Source organism: Drosophila serrata, unplaced genomic scaffold (assembly GCF_035046125.1).
Source record: "Drosophila serrata isolate PLE 108 unplaced genomic scaffold, ASM3504612v1 contig_276, whole genome shotgun sequence".
Lineage (NCBI taxonomy): Eukaryota > Metazoa > Arthropoda > Insecta > Diptera > Drosophilidae > Drosophila > Drosophila serrata.
In genome coordinates, this window is record NW_028257174.1 from 9,564,769 (window position 1) to 9,587,597 (window position 22,829).

The 22,829-nt window shown below is 35.3% G+C and overlaps 1 protein-coding gene across 42 annotated transcripts in view; it reads right to left on the minus strand.

Moving 5' to 3' along the window:
* Window positions 1–22,829, minus strand: part of cac (calcium voltage-gated channel subunit cacophony) — a 61,288-nt gene that overhangs the window by 9,990 nt on the left and 28,469 nt on the right. For 21 of the 42 annotated variants that reach the window (XM_086836324.1, XM_086836327.1, XM_086836328.1 and 18 more), the window contains 10 exons: window positions 21,929–22,039; window positions 21,685–21,768; window positions 13,078–13,260; window positions 11,234–11,328; window positions 8,137–8,418; window positions 7,403–7,605; window positions 7,032–7,240; window positions 4,540–4,599; window positions 1,706–1,926; window positions 785–821 (listed from right to left, as the gene is read on the minus strand). In XM_086836324.1, coding sequence (XP_086692450.1) covers window positions 785–821; window positions 1,706–1,926; window positions 4,540–4,599; window positions 7,032–7,240; window positions 7,403–7,605; window positions 8,137–8,418; window positions 11,234–11,328; window positions 13,078–13,260; window positions 21,685–21,768; window positions 21,929–22,039 — 1,485 coding nt within the window. Of the gene's footprint in view, window positions 1–784; window positions 822–1,705; window positions 1,927–4,539; window positions 4,600–7,031; window positions 7,241–7,402; window positions 7,606–8,136; window positions 8,419–11,233; window positions 11,329–12,729; window positions 12,822–13,077; window positions 13,261–21,684; window positions 21,769–21,928; window positions 22,040–22,829 lie in introns of all 42 variants that reach the window. The other 21 variants (XM_086836354.1, XM_086836362.1, XM_086836353.1 and 18 more) reach the window with 6 other exon arrangements.

Sequence of the window (22,829 nt, forward strand, 5' to 3'; positions counted from 1 at the left end):
CAAAAATAACCAGCTCTGGGCCTGGGCATCCTTCACTCAACATATTGGGATATAGTACGGACTAAGGGGAGTAGACTTTGTGACCGGAGGAGGACTTATTCGTGAGTGGAGCGATGCCAGGAAGTCCAGCTTAACCCATTGCCACACACTCTAAACACACTTTTGCCCAAGGAACGAACAAAGCCGAAGCCTACGTACATAGGAGTACATATTTAGTGGTTACAGAAACGATCAAATTACAACATTGAGTACGAGTACGAGTACGAAACTAAGCCAAAATTTGCGTTTCTAATTGTTATTATAGTTTTTTGTTTTTTCCAAAAATTGCTATGCAACATTTAAGTGGGATTGAGTACGAGTACGAGTATTTAGTGTACTATTTGTATTGAATAAACGCAAATTTTGTAGACTTGTGTATATTTACCCGGTTGGTTACGCACCCACTGTACGCACCTGTGTACTATGCGGACAGGTACACGGGTACACTGCTACCAAGGTACCTACCCCCCTGGACATAGGTACACAATCTGTACAGTGGACAAATAACATCCGGTGGTATATATACTTATATACTTATGAGTGAATATATGTATTCAAAAGGTACTAGTGTTTTTTTTTACTTCGACTTAATTTGGGTTTTGTGAACAACATTTATATCGGAAACGGAGAGTATGGACACAAAGAGTATTCACATATATATTTATATAATACACAATTATGTAGTTATTGTTTTTTGTTGTTAGGTTTTAGTAGTAAAGTTCTTGATAATTTCATTTTGGTTTACCGGTTGGAGTTTATCAAACATATTCACCTTTTTGTTTCTGAAATATTTAAAAATTAGAAGAAAACAATTTACTTATGTCAATGTTGAAATGTACAGAAAAGCACAAGAGGTACTTGTAGTTAGTTGCCGGTTGTGTGTGTTAGTATATGTGCAATTAGTAGTTTGTTAATATTGTTTATATATTGTTTTAGACTGTGTTGTGTGTTTTTTGGTGAAGCGAAAGTTGTCGAAAATCTTTAAAAATACCGATATAGTATATATAGTTAAATGGGTATCATGGGTGTGTTTGTGAATGAGGATGCCATGGATCTAGAATGATCGAACAGAAATGTACCCAAGCTCCATTGTAGTACTTAGTAGTCTTTGGGATATAGTTATAAGAAGGGGATTTGAATCCAAGGATTTGTAGAATAAGATTTGTGGAAGAAAGCTCTTGATTGTAAAAAGATCTTTTGGAAATGAGCGATATTCTCTTTCTTCGTTTAAGGAGTGTTTTGTTTTGTTAATAATATATATAGTGAAAGTATAAAGATGGATCCCCACTTAATTTATATTTATATTGCTGACAGACATTAAATACAAAAAAAGATTATATTGAGGCTGTTAGCTGAGCTTAGTATAAACAGAATTTGAGGACTTCCAGAGGGAAAACTTGGACGCAATCGTAGACTCAGACTGTCGAGCGGACAATACTTGAATTGGGAGCATTGAGGGCTACTTGGTGGAAACTATAGCATAGTTTTTGGGGTCCAAATTAGGAGCAAAAAGTGCTCTTTTTTATCTTAATATTAAACGAGACTGGCGATCGTTATGAATATGAAATATGACTGATGGCAAATGGCTAATGGCTAATGGCTGATGGCAGATGATGTACTTTGGCACTGTACGGATTATGATTAAGATTGAAGCTGTTCAAATTACCTAACTGATCGCTTTCTGATCGTACTCCGCCGTGCCAGTGTTGCCAAACTGTTGTTGTGTTCGGCATCACCGTTCGCGTGGTGATGGTGCGTGCTGGCTAACAACAGTGTCTGTGAGTTGGCGGCTCCTTCCCCATTCGGCTCAAAACTTATGGAGCCCTGACGCGATCCTCCTTTGTCGAGGGCGGCCATGTCGAGCAAACAGTTAAAGAATGATTGTTTCTACGGATCGAATCGAATCGGATCGGATCGGATTCGTTTGCCATGGCAATCGATTGATAGTTCGTGATTCGTGATATTCGGTTGATAGTAGGAGTAGTAGTAGTAGTAGTAGACAGGTGGTAGTAGTAGTAGACAGGACAGTGCAGTGGATTTCGTTTTGATTTTGATATTTTGATTTTGATTTGCCATTCCGTTCCGTTTTCAGTTTCGTTTTGTTTCGTTTCGTTTTCGGTTTCGTTTTGTGTATTTTTTTATATATTTGAATTGTTGTTTTTAGTTTAGTTGTTGTTGTTGAAACACAGATTTCAGATATTGTTGTATTTCAGATATGGTAAATTGTAGTTTGTTGTAGACACAGTTGTTAAAGTTGGGTGAGTGGTGAGTATATTGATGTGGTAACATTGCAACGCATTAGGATTGGTTTTTGTTTTGGTTTTTTTTTTATATATATTTTTTTTTTGTATTTTGTAAAAGCATTGAAAATGGAATGTAAGAATTAATATAGTAGTAGTAATTAAAAAACGGTATGAGGAGAACAGAAATCATAATCGAAAATATTGTTTTTGCCGCATATATATATATGTATATGTACATACATACGTGTATATACATATGTACTATTTTCGATAATGGGGCAAATATATCGCTTGCTTAGTCAATTCCTTTATATAAAATATATATAAGAGTATATAATATGGTATAGTATATAGCATTTCAAGATATGTGTCAAGCTCTAGGCGGATCGTGTCGGTATTATGTGGAGAGTAAAAAGAAGGTTATATACTGTATGTACTGGATGCTTTCGCACAGAATGTATATATTAAAGGTAGCTTAAAAAGAGAGTCTTGCTTTTGATACGGTCAAAACATGCGCAAACATTTTTACAACTCACTAGGACTGGAAGAAAATCTAAGAAGTACCGCTATATGAGTTATTTATTACAATTGTTTTTAATTATTTTATTTTATATTGATTCAATTGAATGTGTGCCAATTTATATATATAAAAATGCTGGACGAAACAAGTGAGTTTGAATTGTATTGAAGTTTTACTAAATCGAAAATCAAACTGTGGTGTGAATATAAAAATAAAAATAAAAATAAAACAAGAAACTTGTATACGTATGGCATCTAATTATAAATATTGCATTTATTCTTAAGCTTTAATACCCATATGACATTTGGCCAAAATAGAGTCCAAATACAAGACTAGAAATTAATTAAAGACTTGATAAATAAATGTCATATGTGCATATAGATATTATCGTTTCAGTTCTCGGATTCATTTAGATTTCGATTTTATATTTTACATGCTTTCGATTCGGCTTGGTTTTAGATTTAGTTGGTGTCATTATTAGCATGATGCGTTTGCTTGCCTAGACTTAAGCTTTTGAGCACTAAAGATTGCGGGAAACTCAACAGCAAATCGACAGAACTAAACACAAAGTAATATTAAATATAGGACATTGGCCTGATCTCACTCCGATCCTTTCTTGGTTTATCGTTATAATTTATATAATTGTTTATACGATCTACCACCTAATCACTCATCATGTTCTAAGGGTTAAGTATATACATATCGAACTCGAGACTATGGCATTGTCGGTTGTCGGTTGGTTGGATCTATTGGTATGCAGTGTCTGGTATTATGGTGCAAAATTCGATCCAAAAAAGTGCTCTCTATTCGAACGAAAACCATAAATAATAAGAAAAGTTTGTAATAAAACAAAAGACAACAACTCATCGTTCAACAGGCGCAAATGCAGATTAACGTATACGTTTCCTATTGGTTCTGTTTAGAAATATATAAAGTCCTAATAGTAATTATTATTCGAAATTTTCTTATGCCCACTTTAAGGTACTTTAGAGTATTAAGTATTTGTTTAAATATATCTTCTTCTTTTCCCCTGAGAGAACTGGGCTGCTGGGAATTGTTATTACATTTTGTACATTCTCTCTGAGGTCGTGAGACTGAAACTGTCAGCACTCTATTATTATTATTATTTTTAACTTATTTATAATTATTATTATTCCCTTTAAGTATTGCCTTGCTTCTAATTAAACTGAGAACGGGAATTCTCCGGAAGAGAGGCAAAATAGCGATAGGATCTAAAATGGGGAACCTTCTAAAAAAAGCAATGGGGGAAGAACCGCTTCCGATTGGACCCCCTATCCAAAGTATATAAGGTGTGATTGTGATTGGCTATCTATCTAGTGAGTTAAGCGAAACATGACCGTGGCATTGCAGTTGCTGTGTTCATCTACAGACGGATACGAAGTATGGGGTTACTGGAGTTACTTAGTTTAGTATTTTATTTTTTGCACTTTTTGTTGTTGTAGTTGTTGTTGTGTGGTGGGTTTTTTGCGGGCTTATTATGCAGGCTTATTTATGCTGGATCCTAGATATACATATGCTCATTCCTAGGCGAGTATTATGTACACATGCCTCTAGCCGAGAGAGAGAATAGTAGTGGTGGTGTTGATAAGTGGTACAAGAGTAGTTAGTAGCAGACGGCAAAACATGTGAGAGAGAGATGAGGAGGAGCTTAAAAGGCGGAAAGCAAAATCAAGCGAGAGATAGATAGGTATTAATATAGTTAAGTATATTATATACCGGCTCCTCGACTGCCGTCGGGCTATATTTACGCTCGTCATCGTCATCTGGCTTCTTCCGCTATCATTGCCCATTTCATTTATGTATTGTTTTACGGTACCACCATATCATAATATTGAATCAATTTACAATTTCAGAGTTTCAAGTTTCGGATTCGGATTCGGATTCAGATTCAGATTCAAAAATGGTCATAAACAGCCAATTGATCGTTTGTGTGTGTTGTGCACAGAAACAGGATAACAGATAAAACATTTGATTATTAATTACTTGGGTGTACTTCGGTGTGTAGACTCGATCGCTAAGTGTAGTAGATAATGGAGAGATTATGGATGAGCCCCTGACTCTGCCTCGTTTTATATGCATATAGTATTTCGCTAAATCTTAACCTGACACTTTGAGATTTCGATTTGCGGTTCGGTTCGATGACGTTGTGTTAAATCAAATTGCAAACCTCTAAATATATATATATATATATATATATATGTATGTATATATGTATGACTAGGAATCAATACTTACAGAATATCAGAGTATCAAGAGTGTAAGAATCTCTTTTGTTTTGTTCGAAACTACTAAGAACGTACATACGCAAACACTCGAGAAATAAAATACGAACTGGTTTCAACTCTACCGATATTGTGTATATATAGGAGTATAGATAATACGTAGGTACTCGACTTCTACTGTCATTACTCTTTATAGTAGTATATTTGTAACTTTGGAGAACACTGAATTTCGAATGCAAATGCGAGTCAGACTTCATCCCAATTTGGGTGGATTCCAATTGAATTCTTCCAATTGGGGATGTCTATCGAGGCAGAAAGTCCAATATGATATATCGACATAAATAACGTGCACAATATCCTGTTGAAATCTTCGAAAAGTTTGATATATCAAACATGGGAATTATTGAAAGGTATTTTTTTATGTTTTACTTACTTTCATACCATTTCAAGGCCAAAATAATGAAGGAGCCATTTCCGACCCTATAAATCATATATATTCTTGATCAGCATCAACAGCCGAACAAATCCAGCCATGTCCGGCAGAAAAAAAATTTTTTACTATTGTGCAAAAATTTATAAAAATTTTTAATTATTTAAAATGTTTTTCTCAGTATGCAGATTTGTAAACATTTTAAAAACTGACACAGGAAAGCTTTCCGAATTGAAATTAATGCATTTTTGGCTCAGTTATGATTATTTTAAGATTTGATTTGACAGCAAAATTAGAAAATAAAAAATATTGATTTAGAGATCATAGAATTCGAATATCTACGATGTTCTTGGGATATAAATGGCCAAAAAGAAACAGATAATTAAAGGCATATATATTTTTTTTTAATAATAAAATATTCTGAAATTTGTATTTCAATAACCTCTTTTAAGACAAAAATTGGATTTGATATATCAAACAAAATATCGATTTATCGCACATTTGTATATTGCAAAACGCTAAAATGTCGATATATATAAAGGTCTTTACAGCAAATATAAATACCGAATCGATACTGATCCCTACTTCCAATTCAATTATATTTTGAATGCAGCTTGAGAAACTTAGGCATTCCCCATCTGATGGAAATTTCGAATTTCGATTGATTCCGAGAAGAGCTATCGCCAGGATATCGCATCGGATCAGATTGGATAGGATCGGATCTCTGATTGAATTTATAGTGTTTACTATGTGAATATACTTGAGTATGCAAGGTGGTGTGTTTTAGCTAATTCTGGTTACTTGTCTCACATACAAACGGGCATGTATGTGCTCAACATAAATAAGGTATTATTATTAGGTATTGGTATATACAAATGTGATAAACATGAGGTTGCATATAAAATTAATTATATACCTCCTTCCAGTTCTGCGCGTATTTTTGTTCGATTATTTTAATAACAGTACAGTTTTTTTTTTGTTGTTGTTATTAATTATTATTTTTGTTTGTTGTGTTATTCATATTCAATCGTATGAGAAGAGAAATCATAATATCACATATTTATTTCATGTCATATAAATGTTATTAGATTATTTTATGGTAAGAGTGTTTTGTTTTAGGTTTATGGCATTCGCTTACATTGTGTGTGCAATTATTAATCTGAATAAACTACTCAGATACCCTTCTCCCAGTCTGTTTAAATTTAGCTTAGAGTTTCCAATTGATCGATGTGGAAGAGATTGATTGAAATAGAACCGATAGATAGACAGGTGTCTAGACTTAGGCTTAGTGCTTGGTAATAAATACACACAAAACATTGAATCAAAAGAAAAGGTTAAATCAAAGAAAATGTAACGTCTGCCTGCTGTTTCCTAACTCCTGACTAACTTTAACTAGCACAGATCTTTGAGCTGAGCTCCTGAGCTGCTCTCTGCTTCTGGGGATTAACCCATCTGGGACTCCTCCTACTCAACTGGAGAGTATTTGGTAGTCGCAATAGTAGTAATTAAAGTACTGTGTAGGGGACAAAATAATATGCAATGATTGGGTGGCTTACCGGCATTCCCGAGTCAATCTGGCCGAATCGCGTGCTCCGCCACGATTCCAGGATGAGGAAACCTGCATAGATTTTACCAACTGACAGCTTGCCCTTGTTCAGCTGATCGCTCGGCGGTACCAGCAGGTTGAGCATCTTCTTTGCCTGTAGTGGCCAAATGTTGGTGATCGTCTCCCGCAGTTCCATGTCCGCCTGATCCATCTCCTCAGCTGTTTACACAGGATATATATATAGTATAAGTTATAAGTTATATATATCAATTCCTTGTCCCATTTCCGATTGCTGATGTTTATACTAAATAACTTCAACTCAAGAATATCAAGCAACCTGCTCTCTAGTCGGAAATGGGATCAGAAATCATAAAAACTTACGCGCTCGCATTTTAATGCTTAGATTCTCTCGAATCAGAGCGAACAACGTTGTGGTAAACTGGACTCTCAGCTCGTCATCCAATGGCATATTCATGCGGATCAGCTTCTTGTAGGCCAGTCGGTTGGGACACTTGTTGCCGAATCCCAGCGGGGGATCCATATTCTTCAGCATGTCGTACATTTCGGTATAGTGTATTTTTCCACTAGTTTTATATATTTAATGTTTGCCCCAAGAACACACAGTTAGAATTAATTTGGTGCTGTGGTGCTCAGATGGATCAGACCAATCCGAGATCTCTTGAGATAATCGATATAGTCGAAACGAGTCGCCGACCATGAGGCAGCGCCCCGGCAATCGGAAATCTCCGCTTGCCGGGTGCTTCATTTCGTGTACATCATCGGTCACGCCGAGGACATGCATGGGTTTTGACATAAAACGGATAAATCTGGGGCAAGGCAACTCCATGCATGGACAAATATACAAAATATATATACATATATAAAATAAGAAGATATCATCCTTCCGGGTTTCTTTTAAGGCTCAGTATGAGTCAAATACGACCAAATAATAATCGTTTAATATAAGGACTTGGCTCTTTGATTTAGTTGCTCGAATGCGACGGCAAGGAAGGAAAATGAAATCGATAAAGAAATCATAATCGAAATAAAAACGGTTCGGAAACGTGACTATTGGTGTGTTCTGTGATTACAACATATATTAAACAGATAATTACGTCGCATTTGGATCATATTCCGCCCATATGCGCACAAACTCGTCCAAGTGATGGGCACCCAATATGCTGGAGTCCCTCGTTAGATAATCAAAGTTATCCATGATGACGGCGACGAACAGATTCAGCATCAGGAAGGAGCAAAAGAATATAAACGATACGAAGTAGGCGTAGGCCAGCGTCGATCCGCAGTATTCGCCAGGTGCCTTCTCGGCGTCCTCGTCACAGGCCTTGCCCTTCAGGCAGGCCAGCATGATGTTTGGCCAGGCCTCGCCAGTTGCACACCTGATCCAGGTCCAGGTGATAGGGTGTTGGTGGATTGGTGGGTGCAATAAACAATAGCATTAATTAATCAATTATAGCGCGGATCCAGTGGATCTTTTCTTCTACATTTAGCTTGTTTATAAAGTAATGTTAAATAGCTCTAACTCTAGACATGGACGATGTGTGCACTTGATGAGTATGAAGGTGTATGGATTGGGATTGGGTTCTATAGGTATTTACAAATAGTACAAATCGTACCAAAAGTACAGATTGTACAAGTGTATATACATAACATACATATATAGAAGGTAAGAGGGAGAGATTGGTATTGAATATAATAGGTAGATATGCTTGATATGTTTAAATGATTCTTCTTTCTGTTTTTATACCCTTGCAGGGTATTATAATTTCAGTCAGAAGTTTGCAACGCAGTGAAGGAGGCACCTCCGACTATATAAAGTATATATATTCTTGATCAGGATCAACAGCCGAGTCGATCTAGCCATGTCCGTCTGTCCGTCTGTCCTTCTGTCCGTCTGTCCGTCTGTCCGTTTCTACGCAAACTAGTCTCTCAGTTTTGAAGCTATCTAAATGAAACTTTGTAGTTAGCTTTCTATATACTCTCACTCGTATATATGTCGGAACAGGCCGGATCGGACGTCTATATCATATAGCTGCCATAGGAATGATCGGAAAATTTTTACAAAAATTTTTTTAACTTTTTCAGTTTTCAATAGAATTGGATCAAATTTGAGATATAGCCATTTTACTATACTCTACAATTTTGCATAAAATTTTATGAAAATCGGACTACTATATCATATAGCTCCCATAGGAACGATCGAGAAATTAATACAATTAAATTTATAACCTTTTCAGTTTTCAACTGATTTTCATCAAATTTTAGGTATAGGCATTTTATATTAGTCTTAAATTTTGTGTCAAATTTCATGAAAATCGGACTATTATATCATATAGGTGCCATACAAACGATCATTTGATGTAGAGGAAAAATGCAAATCTTTGAATGTAAAACTGCAAATATAATATGTATAGGTGAATACAATGAAAGCAGGTATTACTTCATTGTTTTTTAGGTATAGGCATTTTATATTAGTCTTAAATTTTGTGTCAAATTTAATGAAAATCGGACTATTATATCATATAGGTGCCATACAAACGATCGTTTGATGTAGAGGAAAAATGCAAATCTTTGAATGTAAAACTGCAAATATAATATGTATAGGTGAATACAATGAAAGCAGGTATTACTTCATTGTTTTTTAACACAAATATATATAATTTATATTGTATGGTTTTTTATTCATAGAAGTTCTATCTGCAAGGGTATATAAACTTCGGCGTGCCGAAGTTAGCTTCCTTTCTTGTTATTTTTATATATTTTCTATGAAAAACTACATTGCTTTTGTTTTAAGAATATAAAATTATTAATTAACCAATTCTAAATCAAGATATTATTTCAAATTAACCTGTTTTCGATTGTGCAGCATTTGCATTACCAAATACAACTTAGGGAGTAAGATGCGTAACGCTGAGCTGGCTCAATCTCTTTTGAAATATTAATGAAAAACCAGAAAAGTGATCGATACGCATCTTACTCCATATATTCTATATACTCTATTACTATTTTAAGGAACTAAAATACTCTTGCGATTACTGCACAATCGAAACCATTTTACTGGACTACTAACTCTATAAATATATGTAGTTACGTTCGGTTAGCCCGGACAGATATATAGTTATACCAATTCGTTTACGGACTATAATCTATACCTAGAGGCATGTAGCTAGTAAGATGAGGGGGAAATGCGATGATGGGGTGGCTGATCGAGACCACAGATTGAATTACATATACATACAGACATACATCAACCGGCAGTTCTATTAACTTAACTATCTGATAACTTGTATATATGATAAGTATATAGAGATATATATATAGAGTATAGAGTATACATCGTTTCTAGATCTATATTGTATATAAACTATGGCATTAATAGTCAGGAATACTGTATGGAACGGTTGAACACTTTCATTGAACTTTCTCAACTGATTAACTGCATTAACGAAAAGTGCACAACTTTGGCAAATCAAGCTTCGCTCAAATGTAAGTTTTAGTTTAAGATATATGTATGTAGTTCTACAGGTTGGTAAATACATAGGTAATACATATATATAGTATATTCATACGTATGTATATGCCGGTTTTGTTGCAACATATGGTGTCCACACAACGCTAGAACTCAATCTACGCTTACACCAAAGGTACCAAAAAAATGTATGTAACTATTGTTAAGCAAAACGAATAAATGTACGAGTACGAGTACGAGAACGAGAGTATGTATGCTTGAAGTCGATTTGAGTCACGGATTTACCACAACACATATGTATTCCGATCTAGCTCGGTGATATCAGCTTGGTGGGACCTCGAAACAAAGTGCTATATATCGAACTAGAAATCAATACAGATTTAACTGGGAACATTAATAAGAACTTAGGACTATCTCTAAAGGACAACCGAGTATCCAGTTGGGCCTAAAAAAGTTCTAAGTAACTCTAGGTGGTAGTATTCCCTTCCACAGGTGCTAGTCACCCCTCTAAAGAGACCCGGATCATCGCTAGGCTAAGTATATAGTATGTATATAGAGAGTTCTAGATCGCGCGGAGAAGAGCTATATGGATAGTGGTATAAGTTAAATTATTCTAACTTGAGTTATATTATTATGTAGTAGTATTAACTATTAAACTTAATTACTGAGAGAGTCGAAACAATATGCATAAGGCTGTAGATTTCTAGGTGGTGGGTGTTACGTACCTGAATAGCAACATGACGCCTTGAATAAATGATTGGAAGTTGTTGTGCCTAGTAATGGAATTTTCCACTGTACCTAGTTTGATATTCCCGAACACCTATTCACGGATTCAAATACATATTCGGGTGGTAAAGAATGCATTTTGATTATTGGTTCATTTTTTGATATTTTGGAGCCTGAAATGTTTACACAATATAGATCGGTAATACACAATACACACATTCGCCTCTTCATCTGATGATCTTCTCCTTAAAAAAAAACCTGAGACCCCATATAAATCTCCCTGAAAGTTACTCCTGACACCGCCAGAATCCGGATGATGATGTGGTCTTATACATGTTAGTGGTTATTTGTATTGGGGATTTTTGCAATGCTAAAACTCTATGACAGGCCAAACACAGAAACGCCTAATTCTTCTTTTGGTTTTGAAGTGAAAATTAGCTGGAAATCATAAGGAAAGCTTACGAAACTCGAGATATACCAATTATCAGTGGGTAAAATTTGCATTTTCATGTCGGTTACCATTGAAAATAATTTATAGTAAGCTTAAAACTGGATTATATATATATCTTATGCAACTAGCATTGATTAAATATAAACGATGGAACATATTTAACAATAAGTTTTTCTATCAAGAAACTCTTAAAGTGCATTAGAACAGCAAACACGGCATATGAGTATATGTTTAAATAACATCTTTTAAGCAGTAATTGGGTAAATAATTTTGTTTTTGCTATATTTCAGTTAGTGCCTGATCTTTAAAGACCTTTTTAAAAACAGATTCACACTGAAACAATTAACCAAACAAATATTTTGTTTGTTTGAAAGACCAATAAGATTCTTGTATTTTAAATTGAGAACCATTTTGAGAATTAGTAGATTAACATTTCATCTTATTCTTTCCTAAACAAAGAGTTCCACTTTTTAGTTTTGATAACCGACTGGAACACAAACATCCAAAGACAAAAAATACTTAAGATAAGCGCATCTATATACAACATTTAAAAAGAAATGGGCTAAGCTACGTTATAAATCCAGCCAGAATATGGAAATGGATATTACTGAAACCAAAAATATGTACGAATTTCAAGTCTCAACTAATACGTTTCAAAAATAATTATGTATAACTTTAAGTAACTTGCTAACGCATTTACGGATTCCTTCATAGTATAAAAATAGATTGTGACCATGGATTCTTGATGATTGAAATGCTTTTTAAGAGATACATAAATGAAATCCCTGGGGTGTAATTACGAGTATTGTTACAATAAATGCATCGCATCCAGAGGGGGCTTGCACGAGCAGGAAGCTGGGAGTAACTTCCACTTCTCGTGAGAGCCCACTCCCATTCGATGTGATACTTTGGGTTTCCAAAAACTATAGTATGTTATTTAGTTAATATATATATGATGCATAGTATAGAGGTGACTGTAGGCTGTGCCAGCTGTTTGGAGTTAACTATTATATGGGCTAACTAGAGGTTACTTTTCACTTTTACCGAAAGAGCAGCATAATTCCACCGGAGAACGACTGGAAGTTATTGTGGCGGTTGAGTTGCGTGTCCGGATCATACTTTATGTTGCCGAAAACCTTTGGTTTGGTTTGATGTAAATTGAATTGCATTGCATTAAAGTCCATTAAAGTCTAGGAATAATCATGGAGTGTCCTCTCCTCCCCAACTACAATATTTACTGACCCAAAAAACGAGCTAGGATAACTACATGAACACCCATTAGGCTCCAAGCCCATCTTTCCCTAACTCAAGTCCACACTCTATGTGGATCTTCTGATACTTAATTGTTGTGTGTTTTTTTTTTTTGGTCGTGTGTTAACCGAGGGGACTTACCTGCATGCCAATAATGGCGTATATAAAAAATAGCATGGCTATAAGCAAACAGACATAGGGGAGTGCTTTGAATGATTGTACAAATGTCCACAGGAGGATGCGTATTGTGTAGCCTTGACGGAGTAATTTGATAAGACGCGCCGCACGAAACAGGCGCAGGAAGCCGACGTTGATTGAGTTCGACTGTAAAATATTATTGGCCAAAGTTGGTTGGTGTCGGAGTTGGTCGATAGAGTTCGAGTTGTTGGAGTTTGAGTTGTCAAGTTTGGAATAGAGTCAAAAGAAACAAAAGAGAGAGAGAAAACAGAACAGATAAGGATACGGAATTAGAGTGATTGCGTTGGTCCTCCCGTCTTAAGATACGGGGGAGATCCGATGGAGCTCGGCTTCGGATACGGCTTCGCCATCGATCTACGGATTCGATGCATTCCAATCTAAACTATCGGTTAGTATAGCACGTTCCGTTAGTACTTGGTTAGTAGTAAGTAGTAGGTAGTTAGTAGTGCAGTAGTTAGGCACAGTAGTAAGTAGTAGTAGTAGTAAGTAGTAGGTAGTAGTAGTACTAGTAGTAGCAAAGGTAGAGGAGGTACATACATACAGAGTAATGACAGAGGTTCTGTTAGTTAGTTGTATAAATTTACCGATATACATAATGTTTTTAACTGGCAAAAACTATTTTCGCTCTATCAAAAAAGTAAAATAAATGGATGGCGATCCAAATGGAATTATACTCAATTACTATACAGTTGCGAAACGAAATGCTAAACAAAAACTTTTGTCATTTTTATTCAACCATTTGTACAATAAATGCAAATAATCGAGTTTCTGGTCAACAAAAATGTAGTCAAAAACTATTTTTTATGTATATATTGTTAGTATTGTTGGTAATCTTTTCTGTGCGTTGCGTTCTTGTATTGATTTTTTTTTTGTTTCGGTGTTGTGTCTGTTTTCAGTGTTTTTAGTAGTGATTTTTAGCTATCGATATTATCACATCAAAAGATAATGATTTGTGCCAAAATACTAATTGATCAAAAATGTACATAATTTGAAAAATCGAATTTTTATCCTCTAAGATGGAAATTTTTGAAAGCAATTTGGACGTGCGTTTTTTTTTTTTTTTTTGGCTAAACTAAACTTTTTTTTATTAATGGTTGCAAGCGCAGGTTGTCAGGTTTCGTGTTCTAGGTACACAATTCGTTCCTAGGTACACGCGCAAGTACAACAGTTGTAAGGTAGGTACTTTTTCAATTTTGATTCGTTTCAAAATCAATTTGGACAATATTACTCAATGTGCTTGGCGTGCCGTGATTTATTTTAGCAGTCAGTGGTGCAGGTACAGGTACGGTTATAAGGGTACAGGTACAGTAACAGTGTCACGGGTACAGTTAACCGTAACACACGACGCCTTCACCGATCCGTCACCGCTTCGAAGATGAGATCTTTGGCCAAAATATTTTACACATCAGCATATATAAAATACACTTTACATATCTTTTTTTAGGCGCATGGACGAGTGCATTCCTTTAGGAGGGTGACAAGGTAAGGTATTAACCCCCAGCCCACCTGAGGCATGCACCCGCACACCCGCTTGCCTTTTGGGGCAGCAACTTTGCTGACTTCGGGACGCATACCGCCTCACCGTGGCCTCCGTTTGGGTTTCACACAGTGCAACATGTTCTTGAAATTACATACTATATTGACTATATATATATATATTGCATAGGTACAGTACTTAAATATGGATTTGCGTAGTATATAGTTATATATACTTAAAGTTAGAGAGTGAGTGGAGGAGACGAGAGTATTTCACTACGGAGACTAGGGCGGATAATGGATATACATAGTTTGGATGTGGCTATGTGGGTTGAAGCAAGATATCGAGAGGTGGCGGCACCTCTATGTGGCACCCTTTGGTGAGGTGACGTGGACGTGGAACGTGGAATTTGTGTGTTAATGAAGGTTGAACAAATTCGCGTACACTGGCGTGAGCGTGGAGTGGAAGTGACTTCCGATTCTGTGGATTCTGCGGTCGAGAGATATACATACATATGTGGGCGGGATAGGTGGAAGATATATCTATCTATCTGGGAGTCTGGGTTAGAGCTAAAGAGAAAGAGAGAGAGAGTAGAGATGGTAGATAATGAGGCATGTTTCCACGCTCTTGCCGCTATCGAAGATGGGACGCACTTAAGGTGACTTGACTGCTCTATTCCAACCCCACAAATCGACTATATATAGTAAGAGGGATGTGGGAGGATATACACACACACATATATTTATATAGAAGTAGTAAATATACAAGATCTGGCCCAACTCGATCTAAGTTGGCTGATATATAGAATATGCATATATGGCTAGCTAGCTACGAGTAAATACGTAGAAAGTGGACGAGAACAAAGGAGAGAAATTTCAATCTACTGATGAATTCGATTTGTACACAAAATGAGATCAATTATCGACTTGATCCGGAGAATAAGAGGTATTAAGAATGGAAATTACAAAAGTTGGTATTAGAAAACATTCCGGAGAAATGGGATAAGCTAAATTTGTTTCTTTTTTTGTTTAGGTAGTCCAAAAACACTTTGTTGATCGTCGGTGTTTGTTTTAGTTTATGTAACTGTTGTTGTAATTGTTGTTGTTGCTGGAGTTAGAGTTGGAGTTTCTGTAGCTGTTGTTGTTGTTTCTTTTTTAGTAGTTTTGTTAGTTGAGAGAGAGTGTGGTGTAGAAGTAGAAAGCTTGTTAGCATAGATTTGTTTACTTACATCCTGTTAGATCAGAATTTTTGGATTTGTTTTGAGACAAATCAATGTGCACATAACTCATATACCGCATTATGAACGATTCAATTCGATTCATTTTCGATTTTCAATATTTGATATTTGATATTCGATTTCATTTCGTTTGACGTTTCAATCATTATTGTAGTTGTTGTTGAAAGATTGTAGTAGTAGTAGAGTGGTTGGTGTTGTTGAATTTATCATTCATTTTGTATTCGATTGCAATCAGATATCGGATCGGATATAGGTTCGTCGTAATTTACAGGACGAATAAAAACAAGGAAATGTTCATGATTTTTTTTTATTATTTTTTTCATTTTGCAGATTTCATGTATGCGTATCATCACAGGTCGGTGTTATGGTCAAACGAAATTCGTTGGGCGGCGTTCAAGAGATTGGTTGTTGATTTTGTTTTTAAATTTTCATTTCATTTTTTTGTATTTTTTTTTTTTGTTTTTTGAAAAATAAAGAAATAAATAAAGTAGAGTTGAAAAATTAGTAGCACAAATTTGAGATAGCAGAGCTGCAGCTTCTAACAGGTATACAAAGATAGATCAAGATCAATATCAGTAAGTAGAGTTACAAAGTTTTCTATGTTGTTGGTGTGTATATATCTCGGAGAGTGTGTTGTATAATAATAGTGTGTACATATATGTCACTGTTCTAGTTTCTGTTATCTAATTTACTTGGATAGTAGGTTTTTTATTCTTTTTGGGAATTATTGCTGAGCAAGGTTCTAAATATCGAGGCTTCTATTCGCGCAGATCGACTTGACTAGACAGACTATGCATCGTGTGGCAGCAGCACACACGGGTGGAAAATGTATTTTACGGAACTGAAAGATATCGCCAACTGAAGAAAATACATCGGGATACATAAGGAAATAAGGCGTATAAGGTAGTAAGGCGTTGATTGACGAAATGAAATGCGAAAACCGAGCGTTACCTCGCGCGCACGCACCTGCCATTAGTTCGATCGCGAACTGAGGCATTATCCTCTTACCTCGCTTACCCAGGACGCCAGAGGCCAAGAGCAGCCTCTCGGGATTACATTTTTACGGATTGTCTGATATCTGACGTGGAAAACAGCCAAGCCGGGCAAACGGCATTGAAACTCTCAAGCAGTTTAAAGAATTGGATATACTTATATAGGCGTGATAAAAGCTGAAGCAAACTGAAAGGATCAAAGGATCTTCGAGTGCATTCATTCAACGCACATATGTATGTCTGTGATAGAGTGTTGGCATGTGTGTCCTTGTGAGAATGTGTGTGTGGATCTGAGCGAGAGAGTGTGTGTGTGTGTCAGAGGTGTGGCATGCAGCAGCTGAAACAAAAGCCAATCTCAAAAGCCCAACTCGTTGGCTGGGCCCACTACGTGGTTGCAATCATGGTAGTGAAAGATGTGAGCATCGCAAAACTGACGGGTGTCGGTGGTGATAAGTGGGGTGGATCTCTTAATTTATATTATTATTTTTAAATATTTTTTGGGGGGGTTGCGTGGTGGTGGTGGGAGCAGGCCGAAGCAAAATTTGAAAGTCAACCAAGTGACCTAAGGTAGAGAAACTACTGGCGGAACCTGCGAAAACATTACCCAGAAAGATACTAGCGGGAACAGGCGAAGAGAGCTGAGAGAGCGGATACTGGAAGATGGAGCATGGAGCATGGAGCATGGAGCATGGAGCATGGATCATGGATAATGGACAATGGACAATGGGTAGTGGAGGTTGTGGTGGTGGGGGAGTCTCGGAAGAAAGACCACACAGTGTTGAAATCATGCTTTCGAAAAGTCAACGTTACGAATGGTTTTAAAAGCTCAACAGAAATCGATAGGCGGTATATAGAGAAAAGTTTATCCATTCTGGGCCATCATTAAGTACCTCGCTTGGTGACGCTTGCTGCCCAATCGAATCTATATATATATATATATATATATTTACGATCGCAGAGCTCATTGGGGACGACTACTTACAGTTACCGATAGACGATAGCTCACACAAAGGACCTCAGCCGATTCGGAAACGATGACAATGATGCTGCCTTTGATCTGGTCTCCGGATCATCGATTTGTGTTTACATTTATCGCATATTTATCGAAGCATTATACCGTCTCAAGTAATCGAGAGACTAGTCTCTTTCTTAGCTGTGTGTCTCAGGCTTCGTAAAATAACACACACACACACATTTCATGGGTGGAATTTAAGAAACTGAGTCCTTTCGAGTACCAGAAGATGAGGGAGCTGTATATGCCCCATTTTGGAAATTTTACGAAGCCTGCCTAGTGTAGAATGTTTTCAGTCTGCAGGAATGTGCTTGGACATGCCAGAGATGTGTTGCTTATGGCCATGATCATGAGTCTCTTCGAGTCTTGTATGGATGTGTGTTTTTCTTTTGATGAAAGTGGAAGTGAAAGTGAAAGGCGTTTGTGGTTGTGTTCAACTGTCAAATTGCGAGACCGTTAGAACCGGAAGCAATCCATGCGTTATGTAAATCAAAGGGAAACAGGTGGAAATTCAAAACCGAAGAGAAGTTGCATGACTTCGAGTGCACCCAGAGCCACTTTTAGTTAAGGGAAAAACGATTGGTTATAGAATCCTCTTGGATCTTCTCCTGATTGAGGAAAGGGAAGAAGGGATTTGTACCTCTATACTTTCTTTTTTTACTATTTTTCTTAAAAATATATGCTTTCATCGATTTTTTATCGAAATTTTACCGAAAGACATAATATCTTTTATCTTTTTTGGTGAGCTAACATAAAATTCTTCTTGGAAAAAAGCTTAGAGCTTCAAATTAATCTAAAAATCTTAAAGATACGCCATTTACAATAGAAGACTCATAACAATTCTAATTTTAGTATAACAAATAATTACCTAAATCCCTGCAGATTGTATTATTTTGATCATAAGTTTATATCTAAATACACAAAATTACTAAATATTAATAGTCTCTAAGTATTTAAAGTTAAAAACATTTATGTTTACACTTCACAAGACTGTTCACAGGAAGGACTCTTTACCTACTTGGGCTCCTACTCTCTCCTATGGAATAGATACGCACAAAGGATTAATTGGTAAAGTAAGAGTGCATTTAGAGTTCAGTTTTACATAGCGCAAGTAAACGCAATTATTTTTAATCATTACGATTAAAGCTTTAAACATTTGCTAAAAAATAAAATTCTGTCTAAAATTAATTTGATTAAGTCATTTTACCAATGAATCTCCCGTTGTATATTCAAAGCTTTCGGACCATTCTCGCTGTACATCCCACCTTGAACTTATCAGATTAAAAATGGGGCTATATATGCACGCAACTTTTTACAAGATACTGAGACAGACAGAGGAGTAAACAAGTAAGTTGTGACCATAGATACAGATACAGAGATAGATATATATATAGAGAGAGAGATAGACACGGAGGCAAGTACAAATCGCAATGTTGTGTGCTATGCAACGGAAAAATATTCAAAAATTAAAATTATACTTTCAAGGATATCTCAAAATATACGTACATGTGGAAATTAGTAGCCGATGTTAAAAAAAAAACTAAGCAAATACGGTGGGAACAGATCAACTAACCAAATGTGAATAAAGTTATATATTATATTTGCTTTCAACTTGTAACTCAAAACTAGCTCGAAATCATAACGGAGAGGTAACGGAGAAGAAAGCTCGAATTTAATAATTATAATAATAATAAGCTTGTTTAGTTAGTGGAAGGCAATTACTTAGCGGCATAAGCTGGAGAGATAGAGATCTAAGTTCTTTGATTGTTTACACATCGAAAATTGTTTTTGGATAAATGCAAAATTTGTGTAGGATTGTGTTTCGTACTTACATCGTGCTGCTGGTTGTGTCGGTTGTTGTACATGTAGTAGTAGTTGTTGTTGTTGTTGTAATTGTTGTTGTTATCGATGAAGTTGTTGTTGTTGATGAGAGAGGAGAGAGCGAGATGACGTCCACACACACGCACAAATAACACATACGAGTGTGTGTGTATGTGCACGCAAAATGGATGCATGTGTATGTATACGTGTGTGTGTGTGTGCACAGGTGTCGAACATACACATACACATGCAGATTGGAATTGGATTTGATTGATTGATTGATTGTTGTTGTAGTGATGAACAGATTCAATTCAATGATGTCAAATTTCATCAAAATTTTGGTTGATTTCGATTGTATTGTTTTTCATTTTCGTTTTTTGTTTTGTTTTTCGTTTAGTGATCGATTGGTTGATTGATGATTGCGATTCCATTTTTTGATTGATTTCGATTGATTCGTTTCGATTTGATTTAATTCAGTTCGGTTTTGGTGGTGATTCGATAAATAGGTTTGGTTCAAGTTAACATTTTGCATATAATCGTTTAAGTTTTGGGTTATATATAGTTATATGTCGTATACAAATTCGGTGATGATTTTGTGGCAGTGGTGGGTAAGGTTGTTGTGTTTGGTTGTGGTAGTGGTAGATCGGTTGTGGTGGTGAAGGTGAGCAAGAGAGACATATATGTATATATTATATATAGAGTTTTGTTGCACATTCATTGCATTTTGTATTTTGTATTACACAGATGTTGTGGTTGTGTTATTGTTTGTGTTGATATGTTATCGTTGTTGGGATATTGTTCGAATTCAAATTGGAGTTCGAGTTCGTTTCGAATTCCGATGTGGCCAATTGCAAGAGATATACAGATATGTATAGACGATATATCGTGTGTGAATGTGTGTTAATTAAAGTTACACAATTGTTCAGATGTGTGCGTGGGTTTTATCGGTTGGTTTGTATATATATATATCATATATTGCATGAGTGATTATTAGATATTTATATGTAATTTATTTGTTTTTTTTTTTGCATTCATCGAAATATATATTTGATTTGGATTGATTCGGATTGGGTTTTCCCGATTTTTGCAACCACATTTGGTTTTTGGTTTTCGTACATAAATAAATATGGAAAAGGAATTTAAAAAAAGAAATATGATTATTAATTTCTGGATTTTGTGATGTTTGTTTGTATGTTCTTCTTTTTTTTTAATCTGTGTGTGTGTTTTTGCGATAATAAGAAATTAAGATAAATTTTGGTAATATTTTTTTGTATGTAAAACGATAATGATAAATAACTGTAAAACATTTGGGTGTAATTGTACTTTTTGCGATCTGTGCATAGTGCCTAACCCCGCGACTCTTGTGTTCTTGCTAAAAAAAATTGTTAATTTAAATATATATACCTTAACCCTAAATGGTTGAGCCCCAGAAACTATACAATCTTATGGAATTGTCACCATAACAAGTAGTGAAATATATAAAACCCAATGGTAATCTCAACACAACTGCATTATCAAAAGTCTGTGATTGATTAGTTAAAAAAAACTTCATCTCGATATTTATATGGAATATTAAATGCTGTTGTGCTTTAAAATATGTCTCTCATCAGCTGAAAAAGATACGTGTTTATGTACCTAATTATATAGCGTGGACCTTGTTATTTTATATATACATACAAGTACAAATGAGATACATTTATAGACATACGCATCGGGGTATTTAATATACATATATATGTAAATATATATATGTACTCGATACACATTCGCTTATTATTTCTCTGCACTTTTTCAATTCTTTGTTTGCAGTGTGTTTCTGTAGACGTGTTCGGTGTTAAAGTTACAGTGTATGTTCATATCTGGGCAAAACAAGGAGCTAGAGATACGTGTGTCTGTATTCAGTTATCAATTACATTATAGTTTGTCTTGCATAACGGCCTACAGAAATCGAACACAACAATAACATGTAGGTTTGCTCTGAGTCGTGTATTGGCAAGCAACTGATAATTACCCCAAATTCCATCCACAGTGCATCCACAATGCTGCCCAGAACGGTGATCAGATCGAATATGTTCCAAGGGTCCTTGAAGAAGTTCTATAACGTGGATCAAATGAATATATTATCAAAGGGCTCTAATAAAATGCAGTATAAATAAAGTTTAGCTTAATTAAATCAAAGAGAAATTACTTTGTTTCAAGAGTAATAGCATGATTAATACTATAAATATTTAACTTCCAGTGTTGTACAAACTTACCTTAACACCGAATCCAATGATTTTCAGCACAGTTTCCACACTGAACATCCCAGTGAATCCCATATTGATGTACTTCAGTGACTTTTCATACATGTCTCCTTGATTGTGATACTGTCAAGATGCATTATATTATAATATGAGTTCAATGGCAGTCTTATTTAAACAAGGTCATACGATTAGTGTCCGTTTTAGCATTACAAATCCATAATCTATCAGCGAAGGGCCATATATAAATTGATATATTATAATTCCAAAAAATGTGCAAAATTCAATTTTCTGCTTGATATTAAGACCTCATTTCTAAAATTCTTTTTTAAATACATTTCAGATATTTGAAATATAAACAAAACATAAATTAAGTAACATTTTAAGAATCCTTTCTTAAATAATATTGTTCGTACTCCAAACTATATAAATTAAATGGGAGACGGCTTCCTTCCTATACTACAAGATTCCCCCTTGTGTGTTTTTTATGTCCTTGTATTATAATTTTATTGTATTATAATTTTAGTCAGAAGCTTATAAAGCTGTGAAGAAGTCATTTCCGACCCTATAAATCATATATATTCTTGATCAGAATCAAAAGCCAAATCGATCTAGCTATGTTTGGAAGAAAAATCAAATTTTCAATTTTTTCAAAATTTTATAAGGGGTTTCATCGTCAAAATTGTCAAAAAATTTATAAAATTTTTAAGTTTTTAAAACTTTTAAACTGAGTATGCAGATTTATAAGCCTTCAAAAAACTAACATAGAAAAGCTTTCCGAATCGAAATTAGTGCATTTTTTGCTTAGTTATGAACTTTTTAAACTGGGATTTAGTCACATAAAAAATAGATAAAAATCAATTATTATTTTAAGCTTAGTTATGCTTCATTTCCGATTCAATCCTATAAGTCAATT